This window comes from Anser cygnoides, chromosome 1, assembly GCF_040182565.1.
Source record: "Anser cygnoides isolate HZ-2024a breed goose chromosome 1, Taihu_goose_T2T_genome, whole genome shotgun sequence".
Classification (NCBI taxonomy): domain Eukaryota; kingdom Metazoa; phylum Chordata; class Aves; order Anseriformes; family Anatidae; genus Anser; species Anser cygnoides.
In genome coordinates this window covers 23,986,285-24,007,282 of record NC_089873.1, presented here as the reverse complement: position 1 = coordinate 24,007,282, position 20,998 = coordinate 23,986,285, and the positions used below count along the sequence as shown (strand labels likewise).

General features: G+C 39.8%; 1 protein-coding gene across 4 annotated transcripts in view; it reads left to right on the top strand.

Moving 5' to 3' along the window:
- The window catches only part of SPAM1 (sperm adhesion molecule 1), a 38,335-nt gene extending 19,563 nt beyond the window's left edge, over positions 1-18,772 (top strand). For all 4 annotated transcript variants that reach the window (XM_066990597.1, XM_013199200.3, XM_066990601.1 and 1 more), the window contains 3 exons: positions 12,519-13,708; positions 15,670-15,759; positions 17,580-18,772. In XM_066990597.1, the coding sequence (XP_066846698.1) occupies positions 12,740-13,708; positions 15,670-15,759; positions 17,580-18,239 (1,719 nt within the window). In that variant the 5' untranslated portion in view covers positions 12,519-12,739 and the 3' untranslated portion in view covers positions 18,240-18,772. The remainder of the gene's footprint in view (positions 1-12,518; positions 13,709-15,669; positions 15,760-17,579) is intronic.
- The last annotated feature ends 2,226 nt before the right edge of the window (positions 18,773-20,998 follow it).

The window sequence follows — 20,998 nt, the reverse complement described above, 5'->3', positions numbered from 1 at the left end:
CTGCTGCAGTTGTGGCCTTGCTGCTGGTAGCTGTGTCCTGCTTGCATGGTGTCTACTCCAGCTCCTGCCAGTGCTGAGATCATAGGCAACCCATTACAGAAAAGAAGGGAAGGAGACCTTAAGCCTGTTTGAAGCATTTCTTCTGCTCCACTTCTGGGTTGCAGAAACAAGCTCCATAATATTTCAATTTGGACACGGTAGCCTCCACAAAGGGAGTGAGTTATGGGATTAAGCCCCATATTGTGAAGTGCTGATGGAAAAGAGCATCCTGATGTAAACTGGAGCACAGACTCTATGGCAGAGCTGGTGGGTAAAGATATTATGGAGCCAGTCCTTCTGCCTGGGGGAGGTGAGGGTTATGGTGGGCACTTTGGAGAAAGGAAGGTTGGAGGTGGTCTTGAACTGTGCTGGAACAGAGAAAGAGAAGAGCACCTCCTTGAAGGGTGAGCTTAGGAAAAGGTGACATGGTATGTGAAAGGGAGGATTTGACCTGTGACTGCGGGTAACAGGATAGTTACTGAGAAATGTTTACATGTGCCTTCATGCCTTCCTCTGCTGAGAGATTGTACTGGGTATGTGTGGCAAGGGTTTGGTAACAGGGAGGGTGCAGGAGTGGCCTCTGAGCAGAGCCCAGCAGCTGCCCCATGTCAGATAAGAGTCAGTTCTAGCCAACTCCAAAAGGGACCTGCTGCTGGACAGTGCCAAGCCAATAAGCGACATTGTTTGCACCTCTGTGAGAGCAGATTTAAGAACAGAGAAAAAAGCTGCTGCACCACAGCAGCTGGGAGAGCAAGGAGTGAGAAGCAGCCCTGCAGATCCCAAGGTCAGTGCAGAAGGAGGGCAGGAGGTGCTCCAGGCACGCAGCAGCAGTTCCCCTGCGGCCTGTGGAGAGGCCCCTGGTGGAGCAGGCTGTCCCCCTGCAGCCCACGGGTCCCACACGGAGCAGATCTCCACGCTGCAGCCCGTGGAGGAGCCCCTGGTGGAGCAGGTGGATGTGGCCTGGAGGAGGCTGCGGCCCATGGAGAGCCCCCGCAGGAGCAGGCCCCGGGCCGGAGCTGCAGCCCGTGGAGAGGAGCCCACGCAGGAGCAGGGGTCTGGAGGAACCTGCTGCCTGTGGGGGACCCGTGCTGGAGCAGTTTGCTCCTGGGGGATGGACCCCGTGGTACGGAGCCATGTGGGAGCAGTTCTTGAAGGCCCCCACAGGCTCAGTTTGGGAAGGACGGCATCCCGTGGGAGGGACCCCGCGTGGAGCAGGGCAGAGAGTGACCGTGAAGGAGTGGGGGAGACAAAGCGTCAGGGACTGACCACAGCTCCCATTCCCTGTTCCCCTGCACTGCTTGGGGGGAGGAGGTAGAAGAGGGTGGATGGGGGGAAGGTGGTTTTTGTTGTTTTTTGTTTGTTTGTTTGTTTTCTCTTCTCAGTGTTCTAGTCCTCTAGTTATAGGCAATAACTTTCTCTAATCTCTCTATGCTGAGTCTGTTTTGCCCATGACAATAATTGTTGAGTGATCTCCCTGTCCTTATCCCAACCCTTGAGCCCTTTTCATTCTATTTTCTCCCCCTTTCCCTTTCAGGAGGGGGAGTGAGAGAGCGGTTGTGGTGGAGCTCGGCTGCCCAGCTGAGTAAAACCACCACAGAGATGAAGTACCAGGGAAGAAGGATTCATCTCAGTGGGGTCAGACTGGCTGGAGAGCAGGGGATGTGTGGAGAGAAAGGGAGAAGGGAAGGGAGACACCACGTCCTCAGCTCAGCCCCCTGCTTCCCGTCTGTCCACCAGGTGTAATTAACATTGCAGACCATTCTGCCAAAGTCACAAAGTGGAATTTTGCCACTGATTAATAATGGGAGAAAACTCAATTCCTCTGTTCTTTGTTCTTGAGGTAGCAGAGTTCAGTTTTGCCTACATTGCTGAAAAGCTTTGGGCCACTTCTGCCTTTGCACATTACATACGCGACTTTATATCTGTAGCATTCAGTGATATAAACTGTGCAGTATTTGCATATATTTACCAGCTTCTCTTCCCATCTGGCTTCAGACATCTCCTCTTTTATTAGCTGCCAGCTGTGGCTCTCCTGTTTTTTTATTATTATTATTGTTATTTTTATTTCTTTTTTATCTTCTCCTGATGCCCCACAATCAGCAGGAACACCTTCCAGTTTGTGTCATATCAGAGTGAAATCAAGAGCCACCTAACAGCCACACTCTTATGATTTGGAGGAGCACAGAGACATTTAGCATCAGGTTATTGGGTTGAATCCAGCTCATTCAGTAGCAACTGGAAATTGTTAGTGTCTGCTGATGAACCGGCAGCTGTGGGGCGTGACACTGGGGGCTCTTCTCCAGTTGCTAATGGACAGATGTCCACATCATAAACACACAGACAAAACTAACACTTTTGCTGGCAGTCTCAGCAGGGGACTGACACATTCAGCGGGCAGTGAGGCTGTTTGTAATGCTGGGCAGTGACCACAGAGAAGCCCCAGAGTACCGGAGTGAATAATTTGCTGACCCCTGTTGGGCTTGCTGTGGGGATGGGAACCTTATGTACCAGTAACTGCAAGTCTTGCTTTGAAAGAAATAGTTTAATGATAGAAGCCAGAGGGGATGTTGCTGAATGTCTGAGACAAACTAGTAGGTTAATGAGGTGTGAAGAATGGTTTGGTCATAGTTCCTCTTCCCTCCCTTTTGTTTCCCATACCCCTGCAGAGCCATTTCCACATCTCCTCAGGCTTCTCAACTTTCATTCTGTCCCACAACATCATTACAAACAAGCATGGCAATGTTTCCTTCCTGTTTTGAGAATTATTTCACTTATTTACTTAATACTGAAGCCAGCAAAAGTCTTATTCTGGGAGGAAATTCTTATTTGACAACGGTAATGGATGCTAGACCACAAGATAGGCGGTAAAGTTGCAGGGTAGGATTCTGTCCATAACGCTGCTGTGGAGTGGATCCTGTACCACAAAGATGCAATGTTACAGGAGAGAAAAACAGTGCTACAGGTGAAGTGGCAGAGCCTTGCAGTGTATAGCTTGGGCTGAAACAACAAAGGCTTTTTGAAAACAGCTACCATGCATCTCAACAGCAATTTGACCTGAAAGGTCTCATTATTGTGTATAATGCAATCTCACACAGAAAGCTGGCTTAATAGTTTCCATGAAGGAAAATACTTTCTTTTACAAGCACATCGAGTGAAAAAAATCAATCCAGACAAGAACAAATTTTAGAATTTCAAGACTTTTACCAATTAATATTGTGTTAAAATGTTTGTGTAATGTGCAGTAGCATGTTACTGTGGAACAATGACATGAATATATGTTAATATTGAAAAAATCTTCATCCTTCATCGTAGGAGACTCTTTGCCTTAGAGTATATTTTTATCATAATTTTAGAATGATTTTATAAACTATTATTTTCTAAACCATTATTTCTAAATTATTCTTCTAAATAATTACTTAAAATCAATGTAAAACATTAATTCTAAATGGCAGCTCACCTTAATGATTGTAAAATAACCGTGTATTTTGGCTATTTTGTCATTTGTGAATTTATCATTGGATCCATTATATACATTTATGAAGGATATGTCATGCAGTACTGAAAACAGTAAAAATACAAAACAAAAAATACAAAGAAAACACTACATGTAACATTTGAAATGACAAATTTTTTTCCACAGTGAGACAAAAGACTTGAGACCGACATCAACTCCAAAGTTGATGAGCTCCAAAGCTGCTGAGGGAGAAATGGATCAGGTTCTAAGCTGCCTTATTACAAGCAAAATGGAAGGCCTACAGCTGAAAACAGTTATAACCCATGGCACCTCCTGCCATCCCATCGTTGTGGGAAGCCCTCATCCCACAGGGCTGTGCGAGTGTGATTAGAACGAGGAGTTTGATGACAGAGGAAAGTTGTTCCATCACCTTTACGTGGATGGTAACATGCCCTACATCAGCGTCCACTAGGGATGCTGGATCTCCGTGAGAGCAATCAGAGGGCACTGCGGTGCTCAGTTCAGTGATCCCCATCCTTAGCAACCTCAGGATCTGTTCCCCAGTGGATAATTTTCCCTGCTACCTTGTTTGCCACACAGCATGCATGCATTTCCTATTGGTACCTATGCTTGGGCACCATGGAAGGCAGTCTTTCCCCCCCCCCCCCCCCCCCCCCCCAACCACGGAAAAACTTTTGCCTCCATTGGTCAAAACACTGGTGCATCAAAAAGCAAAAGTAAGTTGAAATGTAAGGTATTTCTTTCTTTAGACAAAACAAAACAAAACAAAACAAAACACACAAAAAAGCAGCCTCTTTTAAAACTTTTGGCATTTGTGAGGTATACTATAAAACTAGTTGTAAGGTCTTCGACAGGTAATGTTTTGTCACAGTGCTCACTGCAATCAGCTATGACAGGAGACACCCTTAATCAACTTCCCTATAATTATGCTAAGGTTTTCACTAAATGACAAATCCCAATTGGCTGGGCCAGAGCCCTGCCTTTCCAGGCAAGGCTAATTATATTGTCCACTCACCCGTTCATTCATTCCAGCAAGTCCTGACCTGTGGTATCATGTAGGTGAGTATTTACTTTTTATTTTTATGTTGCTTGAATTTTTACTATTTTGACATTTAAAGTGAAGGTAAATTTCAGTAGGACTTTTCAGAAGGATTGTCAGGAATCATGACATGTAACAACCTAACCACCTTGATGAATCACGTATTGAACTTCTGCCGAGTGTGATACTATCAGCTATTTTTCTCTCAGCAAGTTTTAATATTTTTTTTTCATTCCAAGTGATTCATTGAACTATTACACACACAAAAGATTACTTATAAGCAGTAAATATGCAGCTGACATAGCTATTGAGTAAAATCTGTGTGTACATATCAACAAAATAGCTAAAACCATCTTAGTCGAAATGACACTTTTTAAACTTTTTAGGTTTGACAGGAATCAGTTTCATCTACAGGCAGGAGTACACTACCACAGGATTTTGTTTCTTTAGGAGTCTATTGGAATAAACTTACTTTTGGGGAAGCTGAGTAAGAACCTATTTGTCCCTAGTGGATGTTTGTAGTCGGGGTGAAAAAGGATGAGACCTTAATGTTTTCAACATTTCAACTCAGGTAAATGATATGTTGCAGGTAATAGTTATTTTTTATACAAAGCCACAAATGGGCGAGGCAATCCACAAAATATCAAAGGGAACAGGTTTGAGTCAGAGTTGCTTGTAAACAATAGAGCAAATGCTGGGCAGATCCTGCCCAGGTACAGGTTGGTGTGGGTTTCTGCTGAAGCCACTGGAGAGGAGAAACCTCAGAGAAGGTGTGGAGGTGGGTGACATCTCCAGGTTGAGAGAGAGAGCAAAGCCTGAATGGCATGCGCTGTCCAGGTCACAGCTCCTGGCGAGTGGTCCAAATTCAAGACATTAGGCCTTTTATCCTTAAAAACAGTAGAGTTCATTATGCCTCTTGGCTTTGCTGTTTAGCCAGGATTTGTTGGAGTTTGCAGGTTATTTCAGTTAGAAGAAAAACTGATGATGAGGTCAGGTATCCTCGTTGTTTGGCACTAAGAACCATACAAGCTATTGCCTTTGTAGCAGTGGCAGATCCAAAGAAACAGAAATTGTTACTTCCTGAGAGCTGCAAGCTTCTGCTTTCCAGCTCCCTTACTGTAAATCCTTTTCTTTAGGCTTTCTCTAAGGGTTATGCTAATGTGCTTGCTCAGGCAGGTCCAACTGAGCTCCTTTTTCTTTTCATCTGAAACTGTTAATTCTTTGCATAACCATTTCCCCAAACAGTGCTCGATAATGCTAATGTCTCCTTTATAAATCACCGGTGTTCTGCATAGCTTTGTACTCACCTTTGTTTTGAGACTTTGACATCTGCTTACCCATCTCTCTCACTTATCTCCAGGGATGGGTGGCAATTACACTGGCTCCTTGGTATTAGGAGGTTTATCAAAATAACAAAAGACTAGGGAGATTGTGAAGAAACAGAGGGTGAACGGGGATGCAGTAGGAAACAGTAGGAAAGAGAAATTATACTTTGGGAAGGTTCATTTTTTAATGTGGTTTCATATTTTCCTCTGATTATATTTATTTATGTACAATCATATGGGAGAAAGGAATATAGAATGAATTACAGTCCCAGGGGAGGAAGTTTTTTTTAAGAGGGAGCATTCAGGTATAACACAAGAGAACCTGAAATCTCCCACTGTGAAGGCAGATGTTAATATATAAACTGGTACTGAGGTTAATAATACGTATTTTTTCAAAGGCTAATTCTGATTTGAGGAGCTCCCTTACCTCTCCCTCCTCTTGTTCTAGTTATAAAGCACATTTTTTTTTTTTTTCAGAAAAAAGGGCATAATTTTGTGACTGAAACTGTTTCACATTCTGAATTGTCTGCTATGGTAATTATAAAACTGCATTACTTAAAGAGGATTAAACAAAGGTCTATTCTGTCTCTTCCAGAGATGTCTACAACAGTCTCACCTCTTTCAAAGACACAGCTACTTTTGTACACTGTAGATCATTTTTTCATATTAATTACTACAACAAGATCATGATTTGCTGGGGGGGAAATATTCTTAACACAGATGTGAAATGCCATCTTCTTTGACCAAAAATGTGCTGTAGTTATATTTCTGTGCTGCATGGAAGGCTTACAAGGAAAGAATATCATGTGTTTATCTGTTCAGTTCAGCTGTCTGGTTTTCAGAATAACGCTCCTATGAGAGGTGATGAACATACATGTTTCTTAATGGAGTATTGTAATCCCCCAGGTTATTGGCTCCCCTTGAGACCATCCACACACCTGTAGGCGTAACAGTGTCTTGTTTGGAAGAGCTCACTTGCAAGATCTAGTAAACTGCCTAGGAAGCCTGTTTTTGTTCTGCAGCTCCAAGTGCGTGGCCATCTGCACTACAGCTCTCTTGCAAAAACTGCTGTCCAAAGAGTTTTAAATGATACCGGAACACAAGGTCTGGCAGCAAAGTAAATGACATTGGGCATTTTAGGAATGGAATTACAAAGTGTTATTTTGATGAAACTATTCAAAGATTATTTAATTTACTGAGTTGTGTCCCCATGGGATAGGGGAATTGATGAAAATTACACCTACAACCTTGTCAGGCAGTTAGAGGGAAAAACAGGTTGAAAGCATGGGCTAAAACAAAAAGCAGGTGTTGAGTTTTTTTCTGAAGGCTTCTAATTAGAATTATTCAATAGGGTTTGGTGTGATACAGTGAAGAATATTTAACTAAAAACAGACCAAAGGAAAACACTGGTTGCCTTTAAAAATGGGGCTGTGATTTGCACAATATTCTATGTTAGGGTAGTAGTAATGTAGTACGGAAATGTGATTCAAATCTACCCCCAACATGAAGTGTGCTTTAATTAGCTGTTTACTAATTGATATTAATGGTAGATATATATTTTTCACATGACATTGACTAGTAGTTCATATTTTTAATAATTTCAAAGCCTGCTATGGAGTTCTGCACCAAGTGACAAATAATGGACTCTTATCTTGTCCTTGATTCCTCTGCAATGGAAACTGTCATTACAGAAATTGAGTTCTACCAAGCCTAATTATACACAATACAACAACAGAAATTTTCCAAATACTATTGGAAATGTGTTCAGACAGTTTATTTGGCTAACTCACACAAAAACAAATTAGAACATCAATAAACAGGCTGCTAGGATATTACAGAACTTTACAGAATTCAGAATTAGAACTTGCAAGAGAAAAAAATGAGAAATGGAGTATAGAAAAATAATTGGAAATATTAACAAAAACATATAGCAAAAATGCATGTAAATAATCAAACAGTAGTTTGACGAAATCTTTCATATATACATTTTTATAGGAAGGCTATTTACAACCTGGATGCTCATCTACTGACCTTTACATCGACATATTTTGATTTCTTCCACGGGCAATTTAAAATCCTCTCAAGCTGGGAATGCCAGCACAGAAATTTGTTTGGAGATTTTCTCAGGCTTCAAGTCCTCACACAACCATTGCCTTGTACTCAAAACCAGAACTCAAGAATGGGAGTAAGCAATCATGAAAGAGCTGTTTTGGCAGTCATTGATGATAAGGACAGCTACAGCACTGGGGTGTAGTTTGACAAGCAGTTCTTAAATTGTCTGTGCGGGCTAAACTAGCCAGTTTTGCTGGTTCGTGTAGTTAGTCAGAAAAAAACCCTTCCTCTCTTCCCTTTTGGCTGAGGTGTTTTTGACTTGAGCAACTCATCGTGTGGCCCCACAGACAGTTGTAGTAATTCAAGTGAGAAGATTATATTGAAGTGAGGTGGAGTTTTAGAAGCCTGTCAAAATAAATGCTTACCAAATTCTGACTTCACATCTCAGTCCATTTCTAACAATGAGGTTAAATCCTACTATGTGAAGGCCATCCTTCATGCTTAATGTTTGATCAGGTTGAATTTGCCATCAGCTGTGCAGCACATATGGTTCATGCTTAGAGAGTTGTGCCTTCTTCCCAAGGAGCTCCTTACCCCTCACAAGCGTTAATGTTATTCTCACAATGTCTGGGTGTGTTTGTGTTAATCGAATATCATTGCCTTCTATTTTAGAAATTCCCAAATGACCCAAGTGGGGAGTGCAATGCAGTTGCAGGATTATTCTTCCATTCCTTCTATGGCTCTGTATATGACTCTGATACCTGCTTGTAACGAACAAACAGCCTCGTGCCCAGGATATTCACCTCTAAAAGGAGCACAAGGGTTTAAATCATCTCTAGGTTGCAGTTCCAGCAGCACTGGTGGTTTCACACAGTTTTTTCTACTGATCCCTTAAAAATACAGATATTGACAGTGTGAACTGCTAACAGTGTGAACTGCTTTGATCCTCTTTCAGGGAACCATGAGTCTATGAACTGTATTGGTATTGATGGTACCTTTGGTTTAAAGAACAAACAAACTTTGGATTCAGCTTCAGGTTCCAAGTTTAAATACACTTGAATTGACTAAGTTATGTCTATTTATTTCAAGGCTAAACTTGGATTCTCACGTTTAATTTTCATAAAAAAAAAAATCTAAATTCTTCTAACACATCAGAAATATAAGTGAAAGAGCACATCCAATAATTTTTGATAGGACATATAATCAGGTTTTGGTGCATAATATTTGTGTGAAGCTCAAGTGTACTCCTCTCCATTTTATTTTCTAACTTTTTTTGGCCAAGTGGGTCATTTGTTTTCAGGGTCACATAATATGGCCCAGTTCTATGACTGTAGCTTCCAAAATATGGGAGCACACTTGTATTTTCAATCATGTGTGTTTCTGCAGTCCAGTTTATGCTGTGAAAAATGATAACGTAATTAAACCAAGAAAAATCCTGTGATTTCTTCTAATAGAAAGCCTTTACAAATGCCATATTCAGGGAAATCTAAAGCAGTAGCTGTTTCTCTAGATGAAGGGCATTTAGATCCATCAGTATGTACTTCTAGTTAGATAGCCCCAGAGCAATTAGTGTTAATATATTGTAAAGGTATTGACTTTTTGACAAAGACAAGAGCAGCTTTATTACTCAGCTTGCTTAGACTGGCATTCAAGGAGACTGAAAAGAGTAGCATTTATTAGAGCTGTCATCGTTAGGTTGGGCTAAAGGCAATCCTTTTAAGTGGAAGCTATCACATAAAGTAATCTATTAGCTTATACCCAGCAGAGTACATTACAGCAAGATTTGGAGAACTATTTCCCAACAACGTTAAACTAAACTTTGCAAGATTAGCTGATAATAAATAACTGAGTTCTAGCTAAATCAGTAAGTACAGTATTCAAAGCAATGCTTTCCTCTTTATCTCTTTATCAATGTCCTGTTAATGAAATCCACTTATGAAAAAGCTTATAGGAACAAAGAAAAATATGTGTCCTGTAGTTTTCTGACCTCAGTGGAGGCAAGAAATCATTCATAGCCAGAGCCAGAGGCACAATAAGAGCTGAACTACTACAAGTCCTTTTTTGAAGTGATCTCACTTCAATACGACAAAAGCTATTACATAAAGGATCACTATCTTGGCAAATGCCAGTGTATATCAGCTCTTTATGTGTGATAATTTGGTTTAATTTTATTATGTTGTATTTGCATAAGTGGAAAATACTTTTGTCCAGAATTTCTCTATGGAATGTTTTTATTTTGTCCTGGAAGTCTGTCTGTATCATGTCATGGTTAATGTAGGATCCAGCAAGGAGTGACACTCTGTTGGACCTCAGAGTTACAAACACGGAAGGTGAAGGTTAGGGTCAGTCTTGGCTGCAGTGACTATGAGATGGTAGAGTTTAGGATCCTGAAAAGTAGGAAAAAGGCAAAACAAGGCAAGACCACAAACACTGATTTCAGGAGACCAGACTTAGGCCTTCTCAGAGATTGGCTTGGAAACATCCTCTGAGACAGCCCTGGAGAGAAGAGGGGACCAGGACAGTTGTTTAATCTTCAAGAATCACCTTCTCCAGGCTCAAGAATGGTCTCTCCTCATGCAGGAGAGCTATCTAAGAGGAGGCCTGCATGAATTAACAAGGAGCTTTGACAAAGCTCAAACCTAAAAACGAAGCACACTTTGAGAAGGGAGCAGGGATACTGTCTGAGTGTGTAAGGATTGTGTTAAGAAAGGTGAAGCCCACGTGGAGTTGAATCTGGCAAGAGATGTGAAGGGCAACATGAAGAGCTTCTACAGGTCTATCAGCAGCTGAAGGAAGACAAGGAAAAATGTGGGTCCGCAGCTGAATGAGGCAGGAGATCTGGTAGTAAAGGACATGGAAAAGGCCAAGATACTCAGTGCCTTCTTTACCTCAGTCCTTACTGGAAAGACTGGCCTTCTGTGATCCCAGGCTCCTTAGACCCATAGCAATGACTGGAGCAAGGAAGATTCACCCTCAGTGGAGAAAAATCAGGTTAGGGAACATTTAAACAAACTGGCCATATGCAAGCCTATGGGATGTAATGGTACGTGCCCATGAGTGCTGAAGGAGGTGGCTGATGTCATTGCAAGGCCACTCTTAATAATCTTTAAAAGGTCTAGGTGACTGGGGGAGGGTTCTGAGACCTGAAAGAAAGAAAATGTCACCCCTATCTTCAAGAAGGGAAAAAACGAAGATCCGGGGAATTACAAGCTGGTTAACCCAACCTCACCTTGATCTCTGGGAAGCTGATGGAGCAAATAATCCTGGAAAATGCTTCCAAACACTAAGGACAAGAAGGTGATTGGAAGTAGTCACCATGGATTTACAAAGAGGAAATCATTCCTCATCAACCTGATCACCTTTCATAATGAGATGACTGTCTTAGTGGACAATGGGAGAGCAGTGGATATTGTTGATCTTGATTATAGTGAGACTTTCAACACTCTCTCCCATAGCATTCTCACTGATGAAGTACAGGCTAGGTATATGGACAGTGAACCTGAAAACAGCCTGAACTGCCAGGCTTTAAGGGCTGTGATCGGTGCCAGGAAGTCCATCCGGAGGCCTGTTTCTGGTAATATACACTAAGGGTTCACTCAGGACCCAACACTCTTTAACATCTTCATTATCTGGGTGATGGGTATTCCCAGACACACTATGGCCCATTTCATGGTGCCTCCCATATTTTCCTCCATGCTCTCATCTGCCTTGGATACTCTGTGACCTAACCATGAGGCTGCCAGGGGAAGTGACAGATCCAGATTTGAACTGTCTCCAAATCAGGAGGGAAGTGGATTCGGATAAGCTCCTGCACAGAGGAATGCTTTAGCTGTCGGTCTGCTATGTAAAAGTTGATGACCACACCATGACTACCACCACTACCATTATGTTCTTGAATAAAAGTGACTGCTCATTGTGTATGTATGGACGACCTCAGCTTTTCCAGGAATTACATTCCTGGGTAGACTTGGCCTTCGCGTCACTTAATCTGTAAATCTCAAATGATCTCAAGCAACAGATAAGTGGCCATATGCCAAGATTATATGCAGTTTTTGAACCTGTTTAAAAACTTCTGGACAGAAGACAAAGTGTCTATCATATCATGGATACCTCACTGAGTTAAATGAGTTTATATAGATTGTTTTATTGGATGTAAGCCACAGTTTGGTTTCCAATTTTGTGTTATCTTGGATCTTCCCTTAAGTGCTCTGTACAATTAATCAATTAAGACCTCGAACTTTAATATTTTAAGATAGGTGAGAATTATTACTGATAGATTACTGTTGACTAAGAGAGGACATTGTGAGATTGCTTATGTTTACAGACATCATTCACAGCCACAATCAAGACTACCAAGCATACTCATTCTGATTCACAACTCACTGGATACTATTTCACTGACAATTTTCACTGTTCTTACATACTTTATGTCCTCTAAGATTGTACATTGTGCTTTTCCTTCAAGAGGGAATTTTACTCAAAGATGACAATATATTCAAAACCATAAATGGTATTTGTTTCACAGTTAGAAAAGAAGGTTTTATCCCCTCTTACTTTATCTGCTTTTTTTTTTTTCTTTCTGCATTAGGTCTTAAAAATTGTTCAGATTTTTCCTCCAGTCTGAAATGGTAGAGAACCTTGCATAAAGGACATGCTGATTTTACACCTCAAGAACATTGCTTAATAGCTTTAATCTGAAGAAATATATTATATGCTAAAGCTTCTGACAGACTACCAAACTTGTCAACACCCAGAGAGCATTTAATTTTTTTTGGATCAGAAGCACTTAATACCACTGCAATTGTTACAATGGAAACTCTAAGACAAATACAAAGTTTTGGAATCCGTGTTACTTGTATGTATCCCATAGCATCCGGTATGGTGTTCGCCACTGTTCTAGTTTCTTGCTGCTCATCTCTGAACATAAGAGCTCGTCCACTTATTTCTAATTCACCATTCCTTTCTATCTGGAATGCTCCTACAGAACTTTGTACTGAAAGGACTGGAGTGCATCTGGATATGACGTTTTTTTCTCTCATTGGAAGCACATTGAAGACATCCATCGGGCAAAACATTACTCTATTCTACCCAGACAGGCTTGGTTATTATCCTTACAAAAATGAAATCACAGGAGAGGCATTCAATGGAGGACTCCCCCAACTCTTGCAGCTGGAGAATCATTTAAAAAAAGCCAAAGAGGACATTCAGTTCTATATTCCTTCAGATGAACAGTTTGGATTGGCTGTTATTGACTGGGAAAACTGGAGACCTGTGTGGATAAGGAATTGGGGATCAAAAGACATTTATAGACAGGAATCCATTGAACTCGTTCAGCAGAGAGATGTAAGTCTATCAGAAGCTGAAGCCAGGACTATAGCTAAAATGGAATTTGAAGCTGCAGCAAAATCTATTATGTTGGAGTCTCTGAAACTGGGCATAGCAATGAAACCAAAACGTCTATGGGGATACTACCTTTACCCAGACTGTTATAACTATGATTACAAACAAAACCCACATAATTATACGGGAACCTGTTTGGATATTGAAATAGCAAGAAATAATGAGCTTAATTGGTTGTGGGAGAAAAGCACAGCACTTTATCCATCTGTCTATCTAGAGACAGCCTTAAGATCTTCCAGAAATGCCCAACTCTTTGTTCGCAATAGAGTTCGAGAAGCCATTAGAGTTTCATATGTCTCCAATTCTACTTACCCCCTTCCAGTTTTTGTATATACACGACCAGTGTTCACAGATGTCTATGAGGAATATCTCTCTCAGGTGAGTGGAGCTACACTTTAAATATTTCAAACTGAAGTGGAAAGAAATTACTAGGTGACACTTATTTAGCAAAGATACTAATTTGTTTCAGAAAAAAAAGTATGTAGATTTTGTGTAAAAATAAATTAATCTATCAACTAGATATGTGCAAACTGAACAGTAAGAGGTTTGTTTTCAAGCCTTCCTAATGAAATTACTAGATATTTACTAAATAATAATTTGCACTCTGAACAGTCCTCACATGTAGCAAAATGTCAGAAAGCTAAAAAACGTAATTTAGTATGTTAACTCAGAGGAAAGAATAACCTTTCCAAGAGAATTAGTAAAACTGGGCTGGCCTAATATCTGCTTTTAAAAGTTATAAGGAATAACAATAAAAATGATTTTTTAAAATTTATTTTTATTTTATTTTTTTTTGTTATAGAAGTGCTTCTTTCTCCTTGCTTTTCGCTTTGATAAGTAGGAGATATATCTCTCCTGCTTGTGTAAGAGGACTGTAGAAGGACATTAAATATGATTAGTGTAAGATCTTCTCATACTTTCCTACCTCTCCCACTCCTCAGCCTACATTTGGAGAGTGAGAGGTCACTCAGCAATCACTTTCGTGTCCAGAATGTTAACCTTTTTCTTATTTTGAAATTATGAGGTGCATATTAAGACAAGTTCTGTTGCAGGAGTTCTTAAACGGTAAATTACCCTTCTTCCACCCCAATTCGTCTGATTTTTGTGATGATAATGTAATTAGTTCTGCGAAGTCAAAGAACTTCCTTGCCTGTCTAGGACTTGAAGTACTGATACAAAATTCAATTTTTAAAAATCAAAGCAAGGACATTAAGTTTGCTAATTCTTGGATAAATGTGTTTTAAAGCTGGTGAGGAAATTCTGTCCTTAGGTGTACTGGAGTAGCCTCCTAAATGGCATATCAGCATCTCACGGGTTTGTCAAGGTTAGCCTCTGTTTAAGGTCTAACCATTCCTCGCTACAGCTTTTCCTTAACATTTTTATATATCTATGCTATCATAGATACCACCACTTTGGAAAACCTCCTCCTGGTCATCCAGGCCAAAAGGAAGGGGAAGTCAGAGGTTGTGGTCCCGGTGACTGCCTTGTGTCCTCCAATATCCTAGTTAGAGCATCACCGAGCATTGTCCACAGCTCTGTGCATATCTTTGAGGAACAGGGTGTGCTGTTAGGGTCACTGCTGGGTTTCTTGTTACTCACTGAAACCCTTACATCCTTCCTTTTTGTATTGTTCTTCACAGAAGGTTTTTTCCTTGTTCTTTTTCTATCCATAGTCCTCTCCCTTCCCACATGGGTTTTCATGTTTTGTTAGTGCTGGGCTAATAGCTGACTCTAGAAAGAGAGCTGAACAGAAACAAATTTCCCAGATCAATCTCTGTAAAAGGCCAGAGGCATTCTCCTGAGAAAAGAGATTCCTGTTGGTGAACGCTATTCTCTTGCTACTTTTAAGCTTCAGCACTTTCTGGTAACTGAAATTAAGTACAAACCAAACCAACCAACCAAAAATAATAATAATAAAAAAACAGACACCCCTCTTCCCCCACCCACTCACCTGTGCTTTCCAGCCTCTGCTTCAGGCAGCATTAGTGAAATTGGTTACTACCAGCTGAGCAGTCAGGAGGCAATGCAGCAAAATAAATCTTAAAATGGTTGGTGGAGTGCATGGGCCAAACCACTGGCTCAGTTTTACAGCCATGTTTTTCTAACCAGATGACATATATATTCGGGAGATAGTAGGCAGTATTTTCTAGTATCACCTGCTCAACTCCATCCCAGAATAACATAGCGTAATTGTGAGCAGGATGTTTGCATTGTGCATAATTGCGTGCTGTTTTCAGAGTGGTTATTTTGGCTATGTAATTTACTATACGTATTATACCTTTTGCCCATATGTTATAGCTTACTTACATCAGTAGGATTCTTTCCACATTCACTCTCAGGATGACCTGGTAAATACCATTGGAGAATCTGCTGCACTGGGTGCTTCTGGAATTGTGATCTGGGGCGATATGAATTTAACACAAAGTAAGGTATGCCAGATTAATGATTAATATGACATTTTTAAAGAACAATAAAATGAAAAGGATATAAAACATTATAATTATTTACATCATATCTTCCACTTTAAAAATGAGTCCATATTGTTAGCAGACCTACTGTCTTCACTAATCAAAAAACAAACAAATAAAAACAAACAAACAAAGAAGACAAAAAAAATCAGGATTATGAAGATTACTGTTGACTACACAGAATAAGAGTTCAATTTTTTGAAGTTTCATTGTTGGCGATGAGTACCTGGACAAGCTACCATGATAACTGTAAGTGAGTTACCACCTGTTCACTTAACTTAAGGAAAGAATTCCCATATCTTCATACATTCCACTCGCGAGGTACAGAAAAAATTACTTGAACTTGCACAGAACAATTCTTAAAAAAGGACCCTTCCACTTTTTATTTTTAAAATGGTGCACTTGGCAATAATATTTAAAACACTTGGAGTCAGCATGTGAAATTTCAGCTCTAGCCTGTTCTGTGTGCTATAAGTACTAGTTTGACTAATTCCAGGGTAAGAAAGATCTGAGTCAAAAGAGGAAACAAAATCAGATTGTCTTAGGAAGGTCAAAAACACATTTTGAGAAACATTGTTATAAGGACATTCAAATCTTTTGAACTAGCTCATTCATATCCAGGCAAACTGAATAGAATGAACGACTGTATGGGAAGACACTTTTGAAGCCTTTTAAGAGCAAAAAACCAAAAATCTTCAGCACTGCTGAACCTCCTGTCACAGACAGCATGGCCAAATAAACCTCCACAGCTCTGTAAGTGTCAAATTCTCAGAAGTGTCCCACTGACCATTCTTTGCATGTCCCTGCTTCTGAGAAAGCCTATCAACTGTATTTTTTCAAATTTTGAAACTTCAGTGAGCAAACAGGATTTTCTACAACTCAGCCAGACTATGCATTTGTGCACTAATAGCACCTTTTTTCAAGGGTATCATAGTCTGTAGTGTCTCAGCAATGAAATATTACCGCGAGCCTGACTTCTGCATGAACTGCATAAACCAAAATTTTCTAGGCAGGGATTTTAGATATATCTAAAAGAAAAACAATTACATATACCTCAGATTCATTGAGATGATCTCCTTGGGTGTTAAGTAACTAGATTTTTCTATGTATTGATGTGTGGTATTGGGCAAATGCCCTAAGAATAAATAGATTCAGAAACAAAGAGTCCAACAAACCTCTAGGTATTATACTGTGCCAAGCATACACAGAATATATGCCAGTTTCATGATCAATTAGATGTTCCCTTAGCATACCTTTTGACCATCCTCCCAAAGTGCGTTCCATTCAAAAATGCTGTGAAAGGTCCCTATTCCTGCAGCCAGCTACTCGTGTCAGGGAAAACTGAAGAGTATCACAGGATGATTTAATAGAAAAAATATTTGTTCAGGTTGAAGAAATGTGTAATTGAAGAAATTGTGTATTTTTTTTCCCTTCAAGATCCCTTCAAAATATTCAGGACACATAAAAAGAACTTTTAAAAATGCATCTGATTCAAAATACTACAGGAAGTGTCATACAGATAAAATGAAAGCTTAAAGTTATCTACTTTCTAATGCAAGTGCTTTTAGTAACATACTCAACAACCACCCGAGATAAACTTACTGTGATCCTTGAATTGTATAGAAACTTCTCCTATAAACCTGCTTCCAACAACCAGTTATAACTATTATCAAAACCTCAGGATAAACATTTATGGATATCCACTATAGTACTGTTACTATAATAACAACATTTTAATAGTTTCTGCACTAAACTTTTCAGATATGATGCTCTTTTTACAGAACACCTGTAAGACTCTGGACAACTACCTTAGGAGGACTTTGATTCCTTACCTCATCAATGTCACAATGGCAGCCAGAATCTGTAGCCAAGTATTATGCCAAGATTCTGGTGCCTGTGCACGGAAAAAATGGAATTCCAGTGACTATCTTCACTTGAACCCCAAGAATATTGTTATTCGAATGACAAAAGATGGAAAATACACTTTACAGGGGCAACCAGCATTTCAGGATCTACAAACATTCATAGATAAATTTGACTGCCACTGTTATGCAGGGCACACTTGTGAACCTCGAGTTAATATCAATGACATCCAATACCTCCATGCTTGCATTTCAGAAGATATTTGCATTCAGATATCCTCAAATTCACTTTCTAATATAGAAGTTTCTGATGAAAAGATCCTGTCTAACAGGACTGTATTTTCACTTACCTCTCAGAGTAAGGTGACATTATCTACACATCCTGAAATAGAAGCCTTCCAACCTGACATTGGAAATAATATTCTCCATATAACTGCTGCAGAATATAACACTGTCACGGCTGCCACTATATCTGATGTAGAAGCAAATGACACTCGTACTTTCAGTAGTTCTTCACCCTATAAAATAAGGATGTTTAATCTGCTCTGTTTAATTCTGATTTTTAGAACCTTAATATAAATGACTCATGAAAGTGAGAATATTCTTTTCCTTTAGCTGTGTTTGAAATCCTAAAGGTTTTATTTGCACAGAGAAATCACTCCTGAAAGGTGTAAAATAGGTGCAGCTTTGTGGTCTTATCTGTAACAGGTAACCTTTTCTATTCCTTAGGTGACATTTCAGTTTGAATGTTATTTCTCCAGTTTAGTTCTATAAACTACTATTTGTGCCAAAAATATACTAGTCTGTATATACTGATTATACTTATGAAAGGATAATCCAGAATGAGAAACTTTTTTTTTACAGTTTACATTTTTAAGTTACATTTGAAAAACAAATTTGTTGATAATGCCATTTTGTATAGAACAAATTCAACCAGTTAAATCCGTCACGATCCAGACTGCATTCTGAGCAGTCAACAAGTTTAATACTCTATGCAGGAATTAATTTCATTCCATATGAATACTAGCTATTAAAAATATTTGGCTTAACTTTGAATCTGTGGGACTTTGCAGCATAACATTTATTTGATTAATGTGACCCTTTTTCACTTTTCACAGTATCTACAAAGACACTGTTTTTTTCTTTTAATTAAATATATTCATAACTCTTGTTCAAAAGTTTTTAGCTTTATTGTAAATGTTGTCTTCAAATATTACAGCTTCATTATTTCAAATTTTAGCTGTAGTGGTTAATCCTTCCTTCTTTCTTCTCCTCTTCTTCTCCCAAGTCCACTCCTTATTTCAGATTTCCGCTTCCTGGCTTTCAGTTCTTCTGTCTGGCCAGCACACAACTTATCTGATCTGCTTCTTCACTCCCTACTGGCACTGGTCACCAGTTCTGGTTTCTCGATTCGGCCAGTCCTATCGAGTGCATGTGACTGTCTCTGTGCCACTGAGACAAAAGTTTGTGTGCACAGAAAAAAGGCTATTTCCTAACCAACCTATCTGGTGGAAGCCAGTGTATTCCATAGGAAAACTCAACAGTGGAAGATGCAGTGATGCTGGGGACCTGGGACTCTCCTTCTTCACCTTCAGTGTCTGTGATCTGTAATCTCAGGACCAACTTTTTGATCTGTTCTGCTCACAACACCCCAAACCACCTGTCCTGGCACACAAAAAGCTGCGTGCCACGGAGCGCTCTCTCAGTGGGGGCACTACTGCCACATGCCATTAGCCAGGGAAGGAAGGCAGACACCAGTTGACAGGTAAGGCAGAGAAAAGAGATAATACCCATATCTGGAGAGGAGTCTGGCAGAAGACAGACACAGAAAGGCATGCCACTGGGGACACTGCAGGCCAGGCCACAGAGTGAAACCACTTTCTTTCAGCTCCGAAGAGAAATGGCAAACACACAAGACCCATGCCTTCACTGCAGATGCTCAGCTGTCTTGCAGAGACAACGCGGCTTGTATTTTCCTCGCAAAGGAGAGACATGAAAGAACCTTGTGTATTCTGTACCGGACTAAGAGAAAATCAGTTACTCAAGTCAAAGATGTGTCAATACCCACTCATAAACACAGTGTCATCATAGCTACAGTAAGGGTATTTGCCTAGTATTATTTTATTGACAAAAACAACATTGAAGTAGCATATATACCTCAGAAGGAAAACATTCCAGTTTCACATTTAGGCCAGTTATGATTTATGTGTAGTCAGTTTAAGCACTTAGAAGCAATTAACTGGAGTTCATTTGATAAAATAATATTTCCAAATTGTTATGTCAGATGCTTAATAGAAGGCTTGACTTCTAATGGGTAAAGAGTAGTTGCTGGCATGGATAGATTAAAAAAATCTCCCTAGAGCTAGGCATGGTCTGCATAAATAAATCATCACCTCCCACAGATACAACGTGCCTCACTAATGGAACTACCTGGAATTTCAATACAGTAGCCTTTTACTTACGAAAAGTTAATGCCTAAATCCAGCAGAAAACCCATATGACAGCCAACGCCTTCAAATTTTCAGATTGTCAGTCATAACAGATGTGCAGAAAAATAGATGAAGGCTTTAGATTTAACATGGAGAAATAATGTTTTACGGCTTTTGGACAGCAAGTTATTAAGAAAAAGTGACAATTTTCTCATCGCATTTATGCTGTTGAATCCAAAAGTCAAAGCTCTTCCTACCATCGATGTTACAAGTAGACTAATGAGTAAAACTATATTTGTAGCAATCTTTCTGGTACCAAAGAAGCCATCAGGTTTTGATCACCTCTGTAGAAATGTAGGCTCTTCACTGCAGCTTTGACAATGTTTGTTTGACCTTGGGTAGACAAAAGCCATTGTATACCTTCTGCATTATTGCTGCATCTGAGGTCCCTCTGTTTCATGCTGAACCTGTGATAACTATCAAAGGATTTCTAAAAACTGGAAACTTCACTGGTAATGTCTTAGCATATTTTGTATGACTTACATGAAGTTTTATTTTTTCAGCAGAACCCTTTAACAGCTAAAATTTTATGTTGGCATACAGAGTTTTAGTTCAAAGGCTGCATCGCTTTGTTAAATCACAAGTTTCCTGAGGTTAAGCTTCTCTCTAAACATCTAGCTCTCTAGAAAACACCAGATTTGTATTACTTTGTGATAAGAGAGCTTGCAGGATCACAAAATCCTACAAGTCTTGCCATAAATATTATTGACTGTCAGCCAAGTAGTAGCAAGCAGAGTGTTTGTGACGGGGAAGGGATGAAATCACAAGGAAAGAAGTAGGAATGAGAAGTTAAAAAAACAGAAGAGTTAAGATAGAGCATCTAGGACCTCCCAGTAGATGCAAAAGAAG